A 21,574-nucleotide genomic window follows, 5' to 3' on the forward strand; every position below is an offset into this window, starting at 1 on the left:
TAATTATGTTTTCTTTTTAATTTAAAAGTTTAATCTTTTTCTCAGCTTTGCTATTTTGTGTGTATGTTATGTATGACAGTCTATAAAGATTTGTTTATGTAAAATACTTTTGTTCAGGCGTTTTTCATTCCTTTTCTTTTCCGCCTTTCATCGAACTCGGTGTGTGTTTGTGAGAAGCTCCAAACTTGGTTTAGTTGTGAAATTTGTCACTGTCGGATCCCGCTGAAATGAGCGATCGCCTGCAGTGCATGTGATCCAGTTTTTCAAACGGTTTTTGTTTATCTTCTTAGCCCGAAGGGGAAAATGGAAAGTTTCGCTGCATTCATTCGAACTTCGCCCACAAATGCAACGCGAATGGATTGTGTCATTTATTTTTATATATTTTTCCCGATTGTTATAATTTATTTTTTTTCTATCTGGCTTCGATTTGATTAATTTGCTGGCATACCACAAAAAGTATTTTTCCTTTTGAAATGCTGAGTGGTCATGAGTTGGCGTTGGTTTTTGTCAGTTTTTTTTATTTTTGGTTGGGGGCTTTAATTGAAAAAAGTTGGTTGGGAAAGTTGTTAAATGTTGGCGAGGACCATACAATAGAAAAATGTGCAGAGGTATGCCATCGATTATGTATTTATTAACTTATTTCGATTTCTTTAAAAATATATTAAATTAGTTAAAAATTCAAGAGCCTAAACACCTATTAAACAAAAATATGTTCGTGTACTTTACAATTAATTACCAACAGTATTAACAACACACTTGATGACAAAAAACAAATGATTGTTCATATCATTCACTGAAAGTTACACCCAGCTAATTAGCATCTTCGCAAAAAATCCTCATCAATCATCTCCAGCGGTTGTCCATCTATCGACCCACATTCCAACCCGCACCACCCACCGAATGAATAAGTTCATTAACCATCCCACCACACACTTCCCAACTCACGATCCACAAAGTAACCCACAATTAAAGACCGCTCGAATTTCACGCAATTAGTAAAACAAAACAATTGCATTGTTTAATGTCAAGTTCAATGCACGCAGTACACAGACAGACAAACCACCAAACACCCACCCACAGAAAATTAAATAATAAATAAAATCGAATGCAATTATGAGTCTTAGAGAGAGAAAAAAGTTAAAAGAGATCCAATGACAAAACGCTAGAAAGAAAGAGAGCAAGAGAAAGGCTTTCATGCTCGGCAAAAGCTTTCAAGCGGTGACCTCTTCGGGGAGAAAAATACTGAAATGTACACTGAGAACAAAATTTCAGAAATTTAACAACCTTAATTGGCTTAATTTTCTTTCTTTGTGTATTAGAAATCATTTAATTGGAGTTAGTAATAGGGTTACACATTAGTTAGCGGTTCTCAATAATATGTTGAGTTTTGGGATCTTAAAAAATTTTATAGATGATGTTTAAGAATGGAATACCTTTTTATACTTTATACTTATTTGTATATGAACATTGTACATATACTTCTAAAATTCGGTCAAAGTAACAGGACCTTAAAATATTTTAAAGATATTGTTTGAAGAATATATGTTGAGTTCTCGGATCTTAAAAATTTTTATAGATAGTGTTTAACAAAGGATTGCCCTTTTATACTTTATACTCATTTGTATAAGAAAATTGTACAGATGTTTCTAAAATTCGGTCAAAGTAACAGGACTTTAAAATATTTTTAAGATATTTTTTGAAGAATTGGATTTTTTACGAAATCAGCTGATTTTGTGAGAGTTGGGATCCGTTGTTTATTGTCAGCTGTTGGGGCTGCCCCGTTAGTCGCTTGTACTTGTGCTCTCTGGCTCCTCTCTTATCCCTCTCTCGCTTCGAGCTTTTCTCTGCCTGCGCCGCCGACTTTGCTTTGCGCTGCTTTAGCTTCGTTTGCTTTGGTCGCCGTCTTTCAGTTACAATTCGTATTCCAATTGGAACGCCGCGATTTTCCTGCGAGCTCTCCTCGATTTTCCTCGCGCTTTTCCTCTTACTCGGCTCTCTTTGCGTCTCGCCTGGCTGCATCTGTATTGGTATTTGCAAACCCATTCGCATGCAATTTGTTTGTGCAATTCGGAAAATTATGAAAAGTTAATCAACGGCAACAAAAAAAAAAACGAACCCAACCAAAAGAAATACAGCAAAATAAAAGTAATATTTTGGCAGGCGTACAAATTGCATTTGACCCGCTTAAATCGTGTTAAACTTAGTTTTTTTGTGTGCTTTTCATGTTTCTAATTTGCCCAAAAACTGCGAAATGACCTTCGAATGTTGTTATTTGTTGTTTTTGTATCTTTTGTACATTTTCGGTGCGTGTAATTCGGTCGACTGCGCTGCCAACTGCAGACAACAACAAACAACATAAATACAACACATAATAAACCCAACGTCATCAAGTTTTAATGATCGAAATAGTGTTATATAATCTGTAAAAATAAAAACTCAAGTACAACCGCAGAAAAAAGTAACCAAGTCAATTGACTGTTTTGAGATTCTTGCGGTTAATTTAATTAAGTGATTAGATCACTGCGATATGCAAATTATAACAAAAGGAGGAAAACAGTGTTAAATGTTCAGGGCTTTATAAAAGTATATTATTTGAGGTTGTCGTAATTACAATAAACTATTTTAATATATTATTAGAATTTTAATTAGAATTATAAATAGCATGAATTTTCTCTCACAATTGCAAAAAAACTTATTTGAATCGTAAACACTTTCAATTTCCCTTGACGTTTCGGTGGCGTATACGCATTTTATCTCCATTTTTTATGATATTCCGCAAAATGCTTATCAAAATTCTGATATGCTTGACGGCTGAAAAACAATAAAAAAGGCAAACCAAAATAAAACCGAAATTGTTTTTGCAGTGGCCTGAAAATGTCAATTAAATAATAATTAATTATCCGTATTAAATACAAAACAAATAAATACAAAATTCGGTAATTGCTTGCAGTTCTGCTTCTTTTTTTATCTGATAAGGTTAAACAACGTCAGAAGAAGCTGAAAAATGCTAGTTATAGCAGTAATAAAAATAAAAAATAACAAAAGTCGGAATTGAAATATCAGGGAAAAAAGGTGATAAGCGACAGGTAAAAGGGGAAACGCAAATTTGTGTGAAACCAAGGTGATAAAAATAAAGGCAATTAAAGTGGTCAGATAAGGAGAAGTGAAGAAAGAGTGAGAATCGCAAAAGGTTTGCTAAGCAGTAGCTAAAAATGTTAAAAGTTATTGTAAATAAAGTGGAGAAAAATATTTACCAAGCTATAGAACAGTTAAAAATTCGATATAAAGTTAGAAATTGTAGTATATTGATTTTTTCCTAGTTATATGATGTTATAACAGCTTTGTAAAATGATATTTTGCTTAAATACATGTGTATATGTTGATATGATTAACGAAAAAAAATATATTTTCCAAGTTATAGAACAGCCTAAAGGTCGATTTAAAGGGTAGACATTTATTTTCCAAAATATAATATGATCCCCAATATATTATGTTTAATTTTAAACAATACATATGCGCGTACTTTGAAAAATCGGGTTAAATATAATTTATAAGATTATAATTAGTATACTGACCACAAAATATAGATCGACAAATTACAGAGAGTGAGGGGGCACTTTTATTTCTGGTATTCAGAACGTAACCCATTTGGCAATGATGACTGTTCCGTTCTGTCAACATCCGCAGCTGTTGAATTTAGCTTATTAAATTTCTGTTGTTTTTAGCAAAATGTTTTGTCCCACAAAGGCAATTGACATTTACAGTGAAATAAAGTGAGAAATGTGGAAATAAAATAAAACAAAAAATAATATCAAACCAAAAAAAGAGCGGATCGTAACGAAACGCTGACCAAAACAAACGGAAAAAACAATGTAATTGTTGAAATGTAAATCGCCGCAACAAAGTAAACAAAAAAATCGAGCGAAAAACCCCAGCAACAATAGTCAGCAAAAAAAAAAACCAGTGAAAGGCGGGTGGAGAGTGAGAAAAATTTGTGGAAAATCGGGCGAAATAATGCGGCATTTAATCATGACCCCGGCGTCGCTGTCGGCGTCGACGCCGACGCTTTCCACACTGCATCATCAACGAATGGCGCTGCAGTCGCAGTCGCAGTCGCCGCTGACGTCGCCTTTAACCCCATCGCCGTCATCGGTCTTCGGCTCGCCCAAGTTCCCAGCGAATTACGAGCGCAGCGAAAAAGTGAGTTTAAACACACAAGCAAACATTAAAAAAAATCAGACAACAAAAAACTAGCAGAAAAAAAAAATGGCAAGCAAAAAAGTATAAAAACATGGCATACCCCCAAACAAAGCTCTAAAAAAAAACTGACGACGACCCCATCATAAATTACTTCATATTGTTCATGAATGGATCCACGAGTGCAGCAGCCGCTTGTTTTCCATTAATTATGCTTCTCAGTTTTTAACCCCCTCCCCCCTGTTTTTTCACCCGATGTCGTGCATTTTCCACGCGTTCATTTATTTTTGATGCAAATGTCCCCTTTTGTGGGGCAATAAAAGTTCAGTGTTTTTGGAGTGCAGCGGAGCTTTACTTGAGGGTATTGTAGCACTTGACATTTCAATTTAAGTTTTTCCTTGGCTTGCGGGCGGTTTTTCTTTGGCCAATATGTCAAAAAAGTTGCTACAGATTTTTGTCGGATCTTGAAATATTTACAATAGAAGAGAAAATATTTCGTTTGTGCTTGATAAGTTCTTACAAAAATTTTACAGCTCTGCATATGACTTTAATTTGCAGCTCTAAATATTAAGAACACCATTTTAGGGATTTTATAATGTATTATTTTTTTACCAATCTCTTTTTCCGAATTTCTCTATTTTTCTTTGACCTAAAAAGATCGATACAGAGCTATATTGTTTGCACTTACTCATCATGAAATTACGCCAATTTCTGATTTTTTATACAATTTGTGATATAATAATAAGTCCCATTTTACAAAAATGTTCCGGTTCAGTTCCTGTTCATCTGTTTTAAGGTTAAGTTTGTTTACCAAATAAACTTAAACCATTCCTGATTTCAATTGTTTAGTAAAACTGTATATATAACCATTAGTTCCCATTACCCCTAATAAAAACTTCAAATGTTATGTGTAATTATATATTATTTTTAAATTTAATTAGTGCAAATGCTTTACAAACAATTGTACATTACAATCTATGACTATTTATGAAAATTATAAGGTGAGGTAGCGCAGGGCCCTGTTTAGAAAACTGGGCTCCTGAGAATTCTTGCGTACGGTAGGATGTCCTCGGTACTGTTCACGGATCTCCTCGCTAATATCCCTTGGCAGCAGATTTTCAGGGCACCTGCTGTACTCCTTCTTTAGAACCATACTGATGATTCGGGATCTGGTAGAACGATGTTTGGTCTGCGACTGGGATATGACCACGGAGCGGGGTCGTACACGGGGCGGCGAAGGGGAAACACTGAGACCCGATTCTTGGGAGTCTGAATGCTGACTGGAAACCCCGGCGCAGCTACAATAGGTCACACTGCTTCGAGCTGAAGGTGAGACACTACCATATGCCTCGTCATCACAGGTGTAATATTCGGGTAGACCAGGAGTGCTATCGACCTTAGCATTCAGGGGCTCTGACACGCTATAGGGAATGCACTTGGCCTCCAGATACAAGATGGGCTCATCGGCTGCCTCATCGGCACTGGGTGTTGGACTGGAGCAGCGTTCGTCCTCCAACTCGGACATCCTTGCCTCTTGTAGTTTTTTCTCCTTTCGGATCTGTCGACGCTCGTGCCTTTCCTTCTCCAAGCGGGAGATGGTCTCCAAACTCTCGATGAACAAGTTAAGATCCCGCTGTTCAAAGAGACCTGCGTTCAAAGTGAAGGTGGTGGTCTTTGACGGCAGGTCATTGACGTTCAGGTTAAGGAACTGGGTGCAAATGTACGATGCCATCTTGTTGTGATTTTGGTAGAACTGATTTGAAGAGCAGGTCCTTTAGCTAGGCTGGTTGTTAGACAACTGATGCTGATGGTTCGGTTTCAGGACTTATTTATACGCAACAGGTAGAAAAGTAATTCCGCGGTTTGGGCGCACACAACCCTAATTGACCAGATGTTTCGCAGGTAGTCTATAAGGGAAAGCAATGTCATCTGGGGATTTCGCAAAATCCATCTGAATTTCTGGGTTTTCCTAATCCTAGTCAGGGGGTGCTTAAATTGACCTGCAATAAAACATACACCCAGAAATCACTCAATATCTGGAATCGCCTAGAATGTAAAATTTATTACCTATAACAGTTGCGCGGCCCTAATGAGTTTTAAGACCAGTTTTCCTTAAACTATATGGACAGAAAGATTTTAAAGGTAACAAATTCTTGCGTGTAGGTCATTTTGTTTGCTCAGTGTACTTACCCAATCCCTTAAAGTGACCTGATCCTTAATTTGTAGGGTGATTTCAAATCACTTTACCAACTGCCTCCCAAGAAACCTGGCCGTCCTCTTTTAAATACATATAATATTTTGTTTGAAACCTCCTAGTGAAAACAAGAAAAAAGTGTTAAGACTTAAGGTACTGTACTTAAGCCCCCAACTAAAAGATCCCATGAAAGCATCGATCTCTTAATTATCATTTAAGTTCATTTTGTATTTTTCAACCACAAGCAAGGCAACCTTTCTTGTTTGCGAAAAAACGTAGCTCAACTTTTGCAAATGTCAGCGCAGCGCAATTTGCGGCAAACAATTTTCTAATTTGTTTTTCCCTCGGCGGGGAATTACAACAGCAAAGGCTGGAACTTTTCAGCGTTCGACTTGCGTAATGCGCAATAATTAATCAGCCGAGCTCAGGGGGCATTCTGATTTAACAAGTTTGATGTCTGTTTTGTGCTATTCTCCCCTTTAGAGGTGCCAAAGTTCAAGGTCACCACATCAGCGGATAAGCAAACAGCATGTTTGCACGCAATTTGCATTTTCCTTTTGATATCTGTTAGCCTTTCGGTTTCATTATTGGCAACAATGTTGCAGTTTAAAGCATTTTTGTGTTTTTTATTTCTTCTTGCTGTTTTTTAGAGACGAGATGAGAAAACTGGGAAAAATCATTTTCACAGCCGCTTTGAGCTTTTTGGAGCAGAAAACATTTGCTCGTGAGGAGGAGTTGAGTTTTTCCTGCATTTTCCATGTATGCAGATGGATGCTTTTCCCCTCTTTCTACACGACTGCTGGACATAATTGCCACCAACACCCACCAAACCCCCCTCCCCCTTCCAGTGCCACGCCCACCACCCATCGACCAACAAAAGCAAAGCAACTTCATTTGCAGGCGTAATTGTTTTGGCCCATATGATCCATCCTCGATTATCTTGCGCATTGCTCATACGCCATGTTATCCGCGCTGGCTACTTGGCAAATTGAAAGCAAAATGTGTAGCCACTTTTCCTCGTCCCTCGTTTGCCCGCGGAAAAGCGGTCTCGATTTTCCTCTTTTTTGTTCTACTTTTCTCTTGGCTAACAACAAGAAGAAAACCAATGCAAAGTCGTCTTGCCGGTCTTGTTGGCGGTGTTTTCTTCTAATGACCAGCCTCTCAGTTCGCTGGGAAAGTGTTCATCAAGTCTTTCTTGTCGTTTATCATATTTCGCTATTAGTCGCAAACACGACTTTCTAACTGCACCACAGAAAGTAAAGTGTCGTTTGGCGATTTGTAAGCATTTATCAAGTCAAGTTGGTACACAAACATACATATATATTTGCAGACTTTCTTAGTCGGAGACAGCTTTTCTTCTCTTCTAAATATGGCCTAAACGATTCTCTTTTTAAGGCCTACGAACACAAAGTGAAAACTGTGTTTAATCATTCTTATTTAATTTGGCTGGGGAATTGATTTGTCAGCTTTGGATGAAAGAAAGATTAAATGTTTGCTTGGAAATTGTTCGCATTGTTGGCTGGTGTTTTCCTGGCTAAAACCGGCTAAGCGGATCACAATTAGCGGGGTTTACTTTTCTATGATTGATATGTCATGGTGGGAAATCATGGCTTAACTATGATCATTTAATTTTAACACATTATTTTAATTGGCACATTTTGGTAGCTTACCGAGCTAAAATTTATAAGTGTTATAAAAATATTAGAGGGGTATACTTATATTAAATATTTGATGTTATGCTAATCATCCTTTCACTTTAAAAGTTAGTATTTTATATTACCATCTATAAACCTCCATTTACCTTCCTCACATCGTTTTTATCTCTGGGATTCCAAGACAAAGCAAACATCCAATTAACTTCCCATAAGCATGTTCTTAAAACACCCCATATATACTTATCTCCCAAAGACCTTTGAATGTGGCCTGTGATTTGTGGCTGACATCATGTAATTATTTTGGCAAATGATCGTCTAATGTTTGCAATTGTGGGTGGTATCTATCACGGAGCAACTTTACTACTTTACTATCGATAACGCAGGTGGATCTATAGTTAATATGTGTGTTTTCTGGAGGCGAATGTGGACTTACGGTGAAGGTGATATAATGATGTAAAAAAAGAGAGTGTAGGTGTTGAAAGAGTTGCATTTTAATTAACTTAAATCGTGTTGCCGAGCAGCAGGTTATGGCCAGTGTTGCCATTTGGGGTTTTCCATTTTCCCAAGCGGTTTTCCTCCACATTTTTTTTCGGCAATTTTGTGAAAGGTTGCTTTTGCACTTGATGCCTTGACTTTTTATCTGTTTCCTTTCGCGTCCACTTTCCACTTTCGTTGGCAAGAAAGAATTGAATGCCATTGAATGATTAATTAAAACTGATTTATACATTTAAATCGTTGCCGTTTTAATCTCAAGCGTCTTTTCCGCTTTTCACTTGGCGTTGCAGCGGGAAATTCTGAGGAAAAGCTGTGTCCAGTTCAATGGCTATGAATAGACGGGAGTCTTTGTGCAATGACTACAGCATTTTCCACTTCCAGTCTCAGCCCTACCCAACGTCATACATCATTTATCCGGCCGTATATATATATCATTTCTTTTTCTCGATTTTTTGTGGTGCTGAAAAATAACAGAAAACTGTATCAATATGCGGCATATGCATCATGAGTCAGGCCCAGAAAAACAAAACAGCAGCCAGTTTGGATCGGTTCGGTTTCGTTGTCTGTGCCCCAACCCATGTTGGCCTCAAAATGTAACAAAATATGCTTACCACATACAGTGGAGACTGGCAATTAAATGAAAGATGCCATCTTAATGGAGGGTGTTAATCCCATGATGGATATTTCTTTTTTAAAACCACATTGCCCTTGGTAATTTGTGAACTTGGGATGGGGATAGAAGACAAGAAAAAAGGGGTTTAACCATTTTTCTTATGATAAACTTACAGACAATATAGCACTTACATTTTTCAATTGTTTGTTTATATATAGTTCTTATGTTTTATATTAAAAAACTCCAAATTATAGTTTTTTCTTATGTAAAATTATAACCCCACTGTATTACCAATTTATATAAATGTTCAACTTTGCGGTGGTTTATAGCCGATGCTGTTTATTTTGTTTTGTCGCTGTCGAACTTTGGCGTTAAAATGCATTTTTTTCCCAGAAAAAAAAACGTGCGGCTCGTTTAATTGAAAGGCTTTTGGGCATGCGACAAAACACGACGTATATTGAAAGTCAAAGCGACCGCTCCCGCCCCTTCTCCCCCTATACCGCTTCTGATCTCCAGATTGCAGACTTCAAGATTAGAAAAAGTCAACTATTGAAACAATATCCGAGTTTTAATTTATGCCCCAGCTTTTGGGCTTCGCCCCGGCTTAAGTCTATAAGCCTTTGCTAACCGAACAATGAAATCAGCTCTAAAGGCAGCAAAAAGAAACCACTCACTCAGTGGCCAGGCTTAAACCACCAGGCTTTATGCACCACCCACAACCCACCTCAAACTTGGAACCCAACCAAAAGTGGCAATGCATTAGCCTGCTTTGGGCTACACTTAAATATTTTAATGGTTGTAGGAATGTGTGTTGCTTAAAAAGAGGATAATATTTAGTAAATAGTTTATTTTAACAAAACTAATGAGTAAACTATTAAAATGTTGAGGCTTTTTTAAAAGCAACCAACCATAAAAAATATATACAGATTACAAATCCAAATAAATAAACCATATTTCACGAGGTCTTAAAAATACTAATGAGCTTTATGACTTTTATTATAGTTAGTATAAAGACTTTGCCAACAAGTATCGTAAAAACAGAATAAATATCATTAGGAAAAATATTTTAATAGATTATTGAATAGTGTTTTAAGGGTCTGAAATATATTATCAATATCTAAGCAGGTAATTTTATCGTGTTTATCGTAAAACCAAAATAAATATTTTAATAACGTATTAAGATTTTGAAAAGATTTTTGAATAGGGTTTTGAGGTTCTAAAATATCTGATCTTTTAAGATTATTATTTTTTGTCATATGTATTAATGAATAATTTTAGAGTACAACATCTTCGAGTCTAGGAAATGAGATATTTTGTCGTTTGCCTTTTTGGTCGGATCTCTTTGGGTTTTTCACTCTCTCTGAATGGCTTAGTACCCCCGACTTGCATTTGCCCGGGGCGCTAATATATGCTAATCCCGAGTGCGCTTTTGGACTCGCCGACGACTACGACACACCCACGCAAAGTCGGGGGATAAATCGCTGAAGGAAAAGCGGAGAGCAGACCAGTCTAGTCTAGAGTAGCCTTTGCTGCCTGTATTGGGAAAGTCGCCTTTCGTCTTTCCTTTTACTTTCGACTTTTCCCCGGTCGCCGGCTTGCAGCGTTCGCTCTAGCTTTTCCTTGTTGCATTTTCCATTTTGCATTCGGGCTTCTCGTATTGGAAATCTGCAAGCCGATAGCTATATGTATATTATAGCTTTTCTTGGTCTGATCTCGTTTGCTAATTTTCTGTGCGGCCATGTGGAAAACGCTTGGCCGCTTGGCCGAACGCCTCAAAGACTGTTTTCCCTTTTTTCTCGCTTTTCCGTCCTCGTCCCCCTATGCACCATAGTTATATGCATCTATCTATCTATCCACCTTTTTGTGGGAGCAGTCACCCATAGTGGGGCATTTTCTGGATTGTAATTTTCCAAAAGCGAGAGAAAAAGTGTTTGGGCCATTTGCATGATTAATGTTTTCGGCCAGCTTGCAGCGTTCGTTTCAATTTCAGTTTTCTTGGGTTGGGCTCAGTTCAGTTCAGTTGAGTTGAGTTCAGTTCAGTTTAGGTTTAGTTAGGTTTTGCTCCGTTGCTTATTGTTTTTCAAGGGGCCGAAGGGCGTGCCATTTCTTACTTATTAACCCGCCTATTAAGCCCAATTACTGATGCACTTAGTTGCCTGTTTTGGGTTGAGGTGTTTCAAGGCTGAAGTTTCCGCTAAAGTACGTGAAAAGAAGGTGGCATAAATATGGAATGGACCTGTGGTGCTGAAAGTGAGATTGGATTGTGGTAAGTGGGATGGGATTAATTCATGAATTATGTAACAACGGATTAAGTAGGGTTGAACCAGTTTAGTTCACGTGTTAGAGTTTGTAAATACATAACAAGGGAAATATGATGGTATTTGCTATGGCATTTGAAATATTTCATTAATACTATTCATAAAAATACTTTCAATGACATATTTCCTTGTCATTTGAAAATTCAGGGAAATTTCTAGTACATTGATTTCGCATAGCCATATCAATTACAGCAGCTGTCATTCCTTCGCAGGAATTTTCTAACTAGGTGTATCCATATCATGAACTGACAACTGCTTCTGCAACTTGTGCGTGTTATTGATAGGGAATTTACATATTTTATAAGAAACCTTTCGAGACAACTTAGCTGCCAATTGACACCCACTTCGCATATATCTTTTGTAGCTGTCAAAGAACTCACGATAGTTTCATGCCCGGCAATTTCATGCTTGAGGCCCCAAAAGACAGCAACTTCAACAACATCATCATCACCATCTTGAACGACTTTTGGCCCAGAGAACATGACAAAAGTGGTTGGGCTGACAAATCGCCCAGAGGCTAATTACAAGGGCATTATGTAGAGCGCACATAAATTTCCAGAGCCTTTTTTGTCCATGTTTCTTCTTTTTTTTTTGTCAAGTGAAAAAGTAACGCACATTTCTTTATTGCATTACCAAATCAACGAGAAAAGATCGTGTAACTGTGACATTAAATAAGCCAACGGTGTTTAGCGATTCAGGCTCTACTGTGTTGCAACTTCTAACCCACATGGGTGACCCACTGTACCCGTAATTCCACTGTGGTTCCACACCTTTCATTAAATGGAAACTGTTGCAGCACACCGTGTTCAGTTGCCTTTTTTTGTTTTTTATTTTTCTGCTGTTTGATGGCTTTGTTTCCCATGTGTGAACAAAAAGTCAGGCTGACCATAAAACAATGCAAAACAGTTAGAGCCCGCAAGTGACAGACAGACAGACTGGGAGCGAAGTTAGATGTAGGTATGTATGTTGGGGTTCTGAGGTCTAGAACCCATGAAATTATAACAAGTTTTTAAGAAAGTGTCAATGAACTGAGCAACAAACAAGAACTTCGCGTATTAAAATCCGTTTTATTTATTTATACATGCGGGTGCAAATGTTAGTTGAGTCTAATTTGGGGCAACCAAGCGTGGCAAACTATTTTTGACCCGGAAAAAAAGCTCATCTCAAGCATAGCGAAAAAAAAATTTCAGGAGAGTTGGTTGATTTTCTCGATTTTATAACCAAAGAATTAAAAAAAAGTTGTATTTTAAATTTATTACTCCTTTAAACCATGGCAACCATTACTTACCTCGTTTAACCTAGCTTGCCTATTGCTCAACCAGCCATCCATCACTCCATCGATTATAAATATATATCTTTTGGGCATACCTTATTTTTTTGAAGCCAGTTCTTGGCACCCTTTATAAGCACTGCCCCGCCATCTCCACCCCCATTTTGCGATCTTAGATTTGCATATTTTGCACTTTGGCATTGAGCACCGGAAAAACGTGACTAGTTTTTTTCCCTGCCCATTGCCCAACCAAATTAGAATTATTCTTTATACTATATACCACTAACTATATCAGACCGGAGCGTGATTTCTTATGCTTATCGTCATTTGTTTATTTTTGGCTCGCAGCTGAATTTAAATAACCCGACTGGAACGAGTGCAGGTCGGAATGAAATCGAGATCTTGTGTTATTTACGATAAGCCATGAAGTTAAGATATGAGGTAAGAACTTTGCCTGGCGGGAGATGACTTAAACATTTATTTTTAAATGGCTGGCAAAAAGGAAATAAAAGGGGATCACGGGTGGTATACGTAATGCGGGTTGATTAGGTGAGGGTTAATATTAGAGACATGTGAAGAATAACTTAAGAGAGAAAGTAAAATACCTATTTTTGGAGTAATTAAAAAATTAGGTAAAGGATTTATAAATAGATTTTCTTAGTTTTTAAGCAAATAAACGTAATGTATTAGTATTTTTAATTTCTTTTCTTTTATATAAGGTACGATATGATATAATTTGATATTATTTATATAATGATTATGGTATAATTTATATAATAGGCTTAATACCACTTAATGAGGATTATAAATAAGAGGTATTTACCCATTTTTCTTTCTCCCAGCTCAGCGATAAGTTAACCCAAACTCCTCCAATAATCAATCACTGGCCCTTACAATCTTTTTCCAGTCTGCACTCAACCCAACTCCTCCCACTTGATGGCCACTTGTCAGCTTGACAGTTTTACTAGCGTTAAGATGTAAAACCCTCCACACACTTTGTTAAAGCCGCCAAATTGATGGGTGAAATATTTTGTAACCGCATTTCTTGCCCAATCCCGACAGATTGAAAACTTCACTTGACTTCAATCCACTCTATCTCTCTTTCTCCGGAAAAGTTTTATGCAATCGTAGAAAATGGGGGAAAGGGTGAGTAGGGTCTTTGGGTTTTTGGCACGTCTTGGCATTTTCCTCTAGTCTGCGATCGTTGAACGTTAACCGCACCATGAAAACGTAGTTAACACTTGTCTTTCTGCCTGTCTGAGTAATTTCAAAATGCAGCCAGCATTTATTCTCGTTTTATTTTCGTATTTTTATTTTCCCCCTGTTGCGTTGTGCATTTTAAATTGTGTTGAAGCCGGCCGGCAAAAATATTCAATTGTTTTGTCGCCCGCAGACAAATAAATTTATCAAGAGTTTAGAATCTAAAAGTTGTAGGCTGGCTGACTGACAGAGTATCTATATGTATATGTTTCGTTGCTTTTTTTGTTCCACATTTCGACACGCGCAATTACATTTGTTTCAGCCCACTGACGGCACTTTTTTTTTTACTATTCTACATAGTTTTGTTTAGTTTTTTGGTTTGTTGCTGTACTTAAACTTGATTTGTGACAGTCAATCGGCAAAAAAACTTTTGAAGTTCGAAATGCGAGAATGTTGTCTGACCGGCGAGTGGCAAAAAAGTTGTCAAATTTGCTTAGACTTGTGGGCAAATGTGTGTTTAAATGCTTCGCATAAATATGGTGCGATAAGTAGGTAAACAAATGGGGGTTCACGTTTTAGCTATAAAAAATGATTTGGTAGGGTAGAGTTAGGCCTTAAAAAGAAGTAAAATTTAGCAACAATGAACATGAAAATGATACCTTATTAAATTAAAATAAATCTTCCATAAATTTCAGACCTTTATTTCAACACCTTTTATTTACTTTTATTTCGTTAGCTTTTTCTGCTTTGTACTTCAGTTTTTTGTCTTCTTTCTTTTTTTATACAACCCACATGATTAGCAAATTGATTGATGTACGGGGCACTCCTAAATGTTTTTGTTCTCAGATACAGATAATGTATCTTACGAAGCTACCGAAAACCTCGCCAGACAGTCTGAGCGCAACGATATTTATAAGAAAAACAATTTTTCGGCCGCCCACTTTATATTCGTTTCGTTTCTTGACAGATTGACTTTTTCAAGCAAAAGGTTAAGTGAAAATAAGATGTTGGATTCATTTGCATTTCGACGGTGATAATAGAGTGTTTATCATTTTATCAAGCCATTTGCCTCGGACGCCCACAATTCGAATGGGAAAGTCTCTTATTTTTCATTTGTTATAATTTATATGCCTTCCTGTATCGTTTTTCTGTTTGGTCAACAGAGTGATTTATTAATTAGAGCGATGCCCGACTCAATTTAGGTGTTTCAGGTTTTGTTTTCGGCTTTTGCAAATGCATTTCTAATGAGATTTCTTTGGTTCTGAGACGCAAAAAGCTTTTTGTTTGCTGTCTCAGCAGATGATGTCAGTTTCTTGAGTGGTTCTCTACTTTACCGAAATTGTTTTTATTTCTCTCTTGGCTTTTGGTTCAATTGCGTGCCGCAGAAGTCATAAATAAAACATTTCTCGAGTTGAATCTGAGCTTTCTATTAACCGTTTTGTTGAGTATTAAGCGGGTTGAGTTCGATCATTAATCAAAATTATATTTATATTATTCATTTTCGGGTTAACTTGCGGGCCTAACATGACAGTTTTATTAGCGGAGGAAAATCCACTGTATCCAATTGATTTTTTCCAAAGACGCTGACTTTTCTCACCTTGTTGAGCTGCCAAATTGCATTCACCTGGTAGTCATGTCCGACCCAAAAAAAAAACTTGGATACTGCTTAACATGCTGTAAAAATAATCACAAACAACCATAACAATTTGTTGGCTTTATTTATCGGAACGCCCACTCAAATGCAGATAAAAAATCGAGGTGAAAAGAGAGCTGCAGCGGCATATGTAAATTGCAAATTGAGGTTGCTAAATCTTGTTGTTTACGGCTCATTGAAGAATTGGTAACTTAATCCCAGCACGGACTCTTTCTTTGCCATCTCTTTTGACCCAGATGAGTAATCAATTTAAATGGCATGGCTTTGGTTTTAGATAAGGTCTATATTTTATTTTCTTTGTCTTGAGAAATTTGCATAGCTTAAGGGTTCTTTATTTGTTGATGTGGTCTTTTGTGTGTGGTCTTGTATTATTTGTCTTTAAAGTAGAAATAGTTGCGGTTAGCCAAATAGGTTTTTAATTTATTCCAATTATATATGTATTCTTACTTCGACAAAATTTTAAAATATTTAATTTCTTATTCTTGAGGTGTGCTTAAAAACATTTACCTTACTAAAACCTCTTTAATAAATAGTGTATACTTTTGGGATCTCTCACGAAATGGTTATGCAAGCCTTCTAAATATAAAAATTACCATTAAAAATAATAAATTATACTCTAAGTTTAAAAACAATCCCCGTCATAAAATAACTTTCATCCACGGAATAATTCCTCCTTTAAAGTTCTGCCGCACCACGGGTCGTATACGTATTATTTTATAAACACCCTTATCAGCTATGATATCATAACATTTATATACCAATTGAGATTGCCAGCAAATCATAATGTTTTAATAGATCAATTTATTTTGTTGACCTCCTTTGTTAGTAAGATCTAAAATAATTTTTCTCTACTCAATTTTAAGTGAGATACATTATTTTTAATAACTTCCCGTGCAATTTAGATTTATATTCATAAATTCACAAATGTTATGCAAGTTAATAATAATATTTAATAAACTAAGACAATTTTTACTCAAGTCTGTCTGGGTGTGAATTATAGAGTTGTTTAATGAGCTCAGGAAATGAGAAACACAAACTAAAAAAAAAAACAAGCACGCAAAAAATGCTAAATTACACTTGGCCATAATTTATTTAGTTATCTTTTTGCACTACAATTTAGACTGCTTAAAATATACTAGATATAAGTTCTCGTTTATTTTTTATGGCTTTTTGTAAGAGGTTCAAAAATGGAAGCAAAGAAGCAACTAGAATGAGCTGAGGCGTATTAATGTCTAGGGGTGTTAAAATGATTCGCATAGATTTTGTTTTGGTCAAGTCGAATTTAAAAATACTCTTATAGAATTTTTTAAATCTATCTCAATTCAAGTTTTTAAAATTGCTTAAAGAGTGGATATACGTACATCACATAGTGCAAAAAAAATGTTATGTGGGCAGAATTTGGCATCTGGCAGATTTGTAATTTATGAAATGCCGGAAGTGATGTATCAATCTCTTTAATACTTTTGCCGACTTTTAATCAAATTATAAATAATGTCATAAAGCCATTTTAATACCACAAAATTAAGTACTTAAAATTTATCACCCCAACTAAATTATGGAAAAAAAAATGCATTTAAATAAAAAACAGAAAAGACAAACTGTGGGCAGATTTTGGGGGCTGGCAGCTGACAGACTGACACTTGTTATTAGAGCCAACACTTTTGGCTTGGGTGTACTCTGTTTTTTTTTTTTTTTGTCAAATTGTAGCAATTTGGTTAAGTGCGTTGCAACTGCTGCAGCTCCCGACATTTTTTTGTATAACATATGGAATCGCATGTATCTGTATCTGGTCGCTTTGTGGGCGTTTCTCCTCGTTTCAATTTGAAACGCATTTTTTTCGAGTGGTTTTCACAACAGCGACCACAACTCCTCTGCAGCATTTAGCAGTACATAAAAATGAAGCACAGCACGAACAAAATGGTATATAAAAATGTTTCACTCTCTATATAATTAAATCTTAAAATGTATTTTGTGACCACACGAAATTGATATTTTTTTGGTTTTGGCTCGGGCATTATGTAATTAATATCTTGAATGTGGCCATCAGTTTGTAATGGGTTAAGTCTTTGGCTTGGGAAATTGATATGCAAAAGGGAAATGAAACGACCACAAATGAAGTGAGATAATGAGGGTTAAGATGTGATGGAGATCGATACTTTTAAGGGGTCATTATGGTGACGATTTGAAATTGAGAAGCAGCATGAAAGTTGAACACAGTTTAAAGAAATATATATAGGCAATACTGTGAATTAAAAAAAAAATCAATTATAAATTACTAGCCCCTTTGTCAATGGAGTACTTTCATTTTGTTTAAGTAATCTAAAATGTTCAAGTAAAATACATAGCAATTTTTATAGGAAACTGATTCAGAATCTCTTGGCTTTCAAGCAATTTTCCCCATCTTCCCACAGTAGTTACCAACTAAAGCCCACACATTAACATTCCATCATCTTCAACTCACGTCAGCAACGTTCACTTAGCCATTCAAATCACAGATTTGTTTGTCAATTAAAGAAAGCTTACATCGAAAGCGTTTTAAGCCCCATTCCCCCCTTCTCGGAAGTTTAGCCATATAATTAACACTTATAATCGACCGGAATAAAAAGACTTTCAACTCCATCCGCATAAAACCCTCTCTCTTTGATCTGCACTCGCAAATTACTTGCACAAATAGCAATCATTAGACAAATTGCTCGGCCATTACAAAGTGCACTACGTGCCACCAACAAATCTTCAAAAAAAAGGCAATAAAAACACCGAAAATAGCCTTTTAACTAACACTAATGCTTGATTAAACTTTCAAATCAACTAAAGCCGCCAAAGATGCAGTCTCGAGATTGAAATGCCTAGGCCCAAAAGACACTCCTCCTTTGAAAGCCAAAGTTAAAGTTAAAGTTAAGAGCCCCTTGAGCTGGCAGCATCTTTCATCAACTTTGACACCCGAGAGTAACCTGGCCCCTTAAATATTTTCTTCCTACTTTCCATGCACTGTTTTCTTTTCGGCCGTTTTACCGCCTTGCCAAAATTTATGGCCAGATTTTCCCAGACTTTTCCGAAAAAAAAACGCCAAGAGCCATCACGCTTGTCACGTAGTTCAAGTGGTATGCGCAGTAAATTGCAACGCTTTATTATTGAATTATGTTTCATATTTTATTTTTACCATTTCTCATCTATGTTTTTTTCTCCAACACCCCATGTGATTAGGCTTTATGGGTTTATTGATTTCGACTTAATTGTGGAACATCGATTGATGGCCAACCTGTTGTTGTAACACTTTGGATTGCAGCTAGCTGCAAATCTGTGCAATTAATCAAAATTGTCGGCAACGTTTCAATGGGGCTGCAAATGATTGAGGTAGATAGTCGAGATTTGCTCAGATATTCAAGCTTACCTCATCGCGAGCTTTTTTAATTCGAGCTGCCGAGATATTGACAGATTGACAAAATGCGCATGCGCCACAGCAGAATCGATTGAGTGGGTTTATTGGAGCGCTGATTGAATGGATCGACAGCTGGGATTGAAATGTTGAGTGGTTTTTTAAGTCGTCAAGTGATTGATGTATTTTTCAAGACATTTCTGAGGGAGATGTGAGCAATAAGGAATCTAATAAGAATGGGATTAGAGCATTCGCTTCTAGATAATAAAACATAATTACAACTTGAAACCTGCAATTATAATCTATTGCTGTAATTAAACCATTCCCGATTACTCTAATCCTAACGATCGAACCAATTATGTAATTATTCGAAATTATCTCGGTCTTAACTCATTTCCAATCCCCCAAAGATACTCCCCATTTGGCAGACTGCCTTGTTTCTAGCCCACTGAGATCTAATCTGCGACGCCCAGAACAATGCAAATAAATCATAATAATTATTGATTATAGTTGCCCACACAAATCAAATCGAACAAAGGCTTCATTTCCAGCATTGGTCAGGTCCGAACAAAAGTAATTCGATTGGCAATTTGCATTACAAAAAACTATTTGAAAATTGTACAATCCAAAAATGACAATGAGGCAAAAGGCATTTTAATTACAAATTGCAAGAAGGTGGGATTGCAAGGCGATAAATAGCTCTCAGCAGACAGACTGTGGATGGATAGTTTGTAATTCCAGTGCAGTCCAACGATTTTTCACGGCGCAAATCAAAGGGAAAAAGGCAGCCAAGTGGCACAGCAGCAAACACGGATACACGGCGAGAAAATTGTACCTCGTTTTTTTTTTGCGACCTAAATATTTAGTCGTTATATGTAGCTATTTTCACAAACAATATCAACAATTACATTAACCAAAAAATATTGTTCTAAAAAGTATTTTTAAGTTTAATACTTTAAATTGTTTGCGAACTTATGTACTATCCCACGTGTTTTGAAATTCTTAAAAAAAGTATTCCATTTCAAAAAAAAAGTTTTTAAATTTATTGGATTTTTAGCCTGAAGATTTGTATTTTTATGTTTGTTGCTTAAGAAAAAGTTCCAAAAAAGCTTTTACTAGCGACTTTAAATCAATGAAGATTTCTCACACAAATATTAAAAATTATGCTTTTAAATAGTAACCATTTAATTGGATTCAAAAATTTGCTATTCAAAAATGTTAAAAGATTACTCAATTGTAATATTTGTAAACATTTCTCGTTGTGTATTAACAAACGGCTACCAAACAGCAACAGCAGCAACAATGAGCAGTCTGCATTCATTTGAATATGCGGCGCATGCAGGCGGTCGGACCCACAGATACCCAGATAGTTGAACCCGGTCCCCCAAACCCCCAAGCCTCGGGAATCCCCCGTATACCCCGTCTATATCTATCTGCCTAGCATCTGTCAGAGCAAGTCGGTTGTAACTTTCCCCCATAAACTAGCGCCGAACTGCGACTTGGCCATGGCACAAGATAAAGAAATTGGCTGCACAATTTCGGATCACAGGGAAATACATAGATATATATATACATATATATACAAAAGGGGTGGGGTGAAACTAAAGGTGTCTGTCAACTGTGCATTTTTTTCCAGTGTGCTGTGTGTTTGCCTGTGCTTTGTTTGTTTGTCAATCTGTCGGTGGTGCAGTGCGTTTCAAGTTTGGATTTTGTTTGGGCATCGGTTTGGTTTTTCAACCTCTGTCTCTTTTCTCTCGACTGATGCCTGATTATTTCACTTGATTTGTGTTATGCAAATTGATTTTCTTTTCAGTCGTCTCAACTGTTTGTGTGTGTTTTCGGTGAGTTGTTTATGGAAAGGTAGCTACCTATTTGATTGGCCTTTGTGCAATGGCTAAGCTTATGATTGCACTTGAATCAAAAAATATTCAAAGTGAGTAGCTTAAGTGTGTCGATAGATGAGAGATGATGTGTGTGTGGGGATAACAATGTGATGTTTGTGGAAGAAAAAAGAAAAATAAGCCTAGTATATTTGCTTTAAATGGTTCAATACCAAATAACCTAGTTTAAATGTTCTAAATATTTGTTATAACTTATAAACTAGTCAAATTTTCAATAAGCGTCAAGGTAAAATGCTAACTGAAATGAAAAAATCTTTAAAATCCAAGTTCAACCAAGTTAAGTTCTCGAAAAGCCCCCATCCACATGCGAAAACTCACAATGATATACTGTCAATTAAGCCCATAAGTCATAAGCGGCAATTTCCATATTTTCTGCAAATAGTCAGTGCACAATGCAATGGCTTTATTTAGCTTTTGCCACACAGACTGCATCTTGACCATAGAAGCAGCCCCAACAATCCAGCACCATATAAACAGATATACATCTGTATCTGTAGTCATCTGTATCCGTATCTAACTATCTGCATGGCAGTGGTAAATGTGTTCCACTTGGCTGACCCCCGATACTCTCATTGTATTTTTTAGCCCTGCTGTTGATTTGCCTAATTTTGTTTTACGGCTTTTGGAGGGAGCAACATGTATGTACGCCCACCAATTCGGTAATTCCGAGAATTTATTGCAAACAGTGGGCAGTGCAGACA

At 36.5% G+C, this 21,574-nt stretch overlaps 2 protein-coding genes across 11 annotated transcripts in view; one reads left to right on the top strand and one right to left on the bottom strand.

Annotated features, from left to right (window-relative positions):
• Positions 1–21,574, top strand: part of Wdr62 (WD repeat domain 62) — a 68,101-nt gene that overhangs the window by 28,876 nt on the left and 17,651 nt on the right. The window contains exons 1-2 of one of the 10 annotated variants that reach the window (XM_036812691.3): positions 1,920–2,027; positions 3,726–4,200. The exons of 3 other annotated variants lie outside the window; for them this stretch is intronic. In XM_036812691.3, coding sequence (XP_036668586.2) covers positions 4,015–4,200 — 186 coding nt within the window. In that variant the 5' untranslated portion in view covers positions 1,920–2,027; positions 3,726–4,014. Of the gene's footprint in view, positions 1–1,919; positions 2,028–3,725; positions 4,201–21,574 lie in introns of those variants that run through there. 6 more of the 10 variants (XM_036812693.3, XM_036812692.3, XM_036812699.3 and 3 more) reach the window with 6 other exon arrangements.
• Positions 5,173–5,985, bottom strand: dunk (disrupted underground network). The gene has a single exon (XM_017069045.4). It carries the CDS (start codon positions 5,927–5,929, stop codon positions 5,192–5,194), a length of 738 nt encoding a protein of 245 aa, XP_016924534.2. The 5' UTR covers positions 5,930–5,985; the 3' UTR covers positions 5,173–5,191.

The sequence above is a fragment of the Drosophila suzukii genome, chromosome 2L (assembly GCF_043229965.1).
Source record: "Drosophila suzukii chromosome 2L, CBGP_Dsuzu_IsoJpt1.0, whole genome shotgun sequence".
NCBI lineage: Eukaryota > Metazoa > Arthropoda > Insecta > Diptera > Drosophilidae > Drosophila > Drosophila suzukii.

Coding starts and splice junctions, on each gene's coding strand:
- dunk (XM_017069045.4), bottom strand. CDS start 5,929: ATGGCATCGTACATTTGCACCCAGTTCCTTAACCTGAACGTCAATGAC.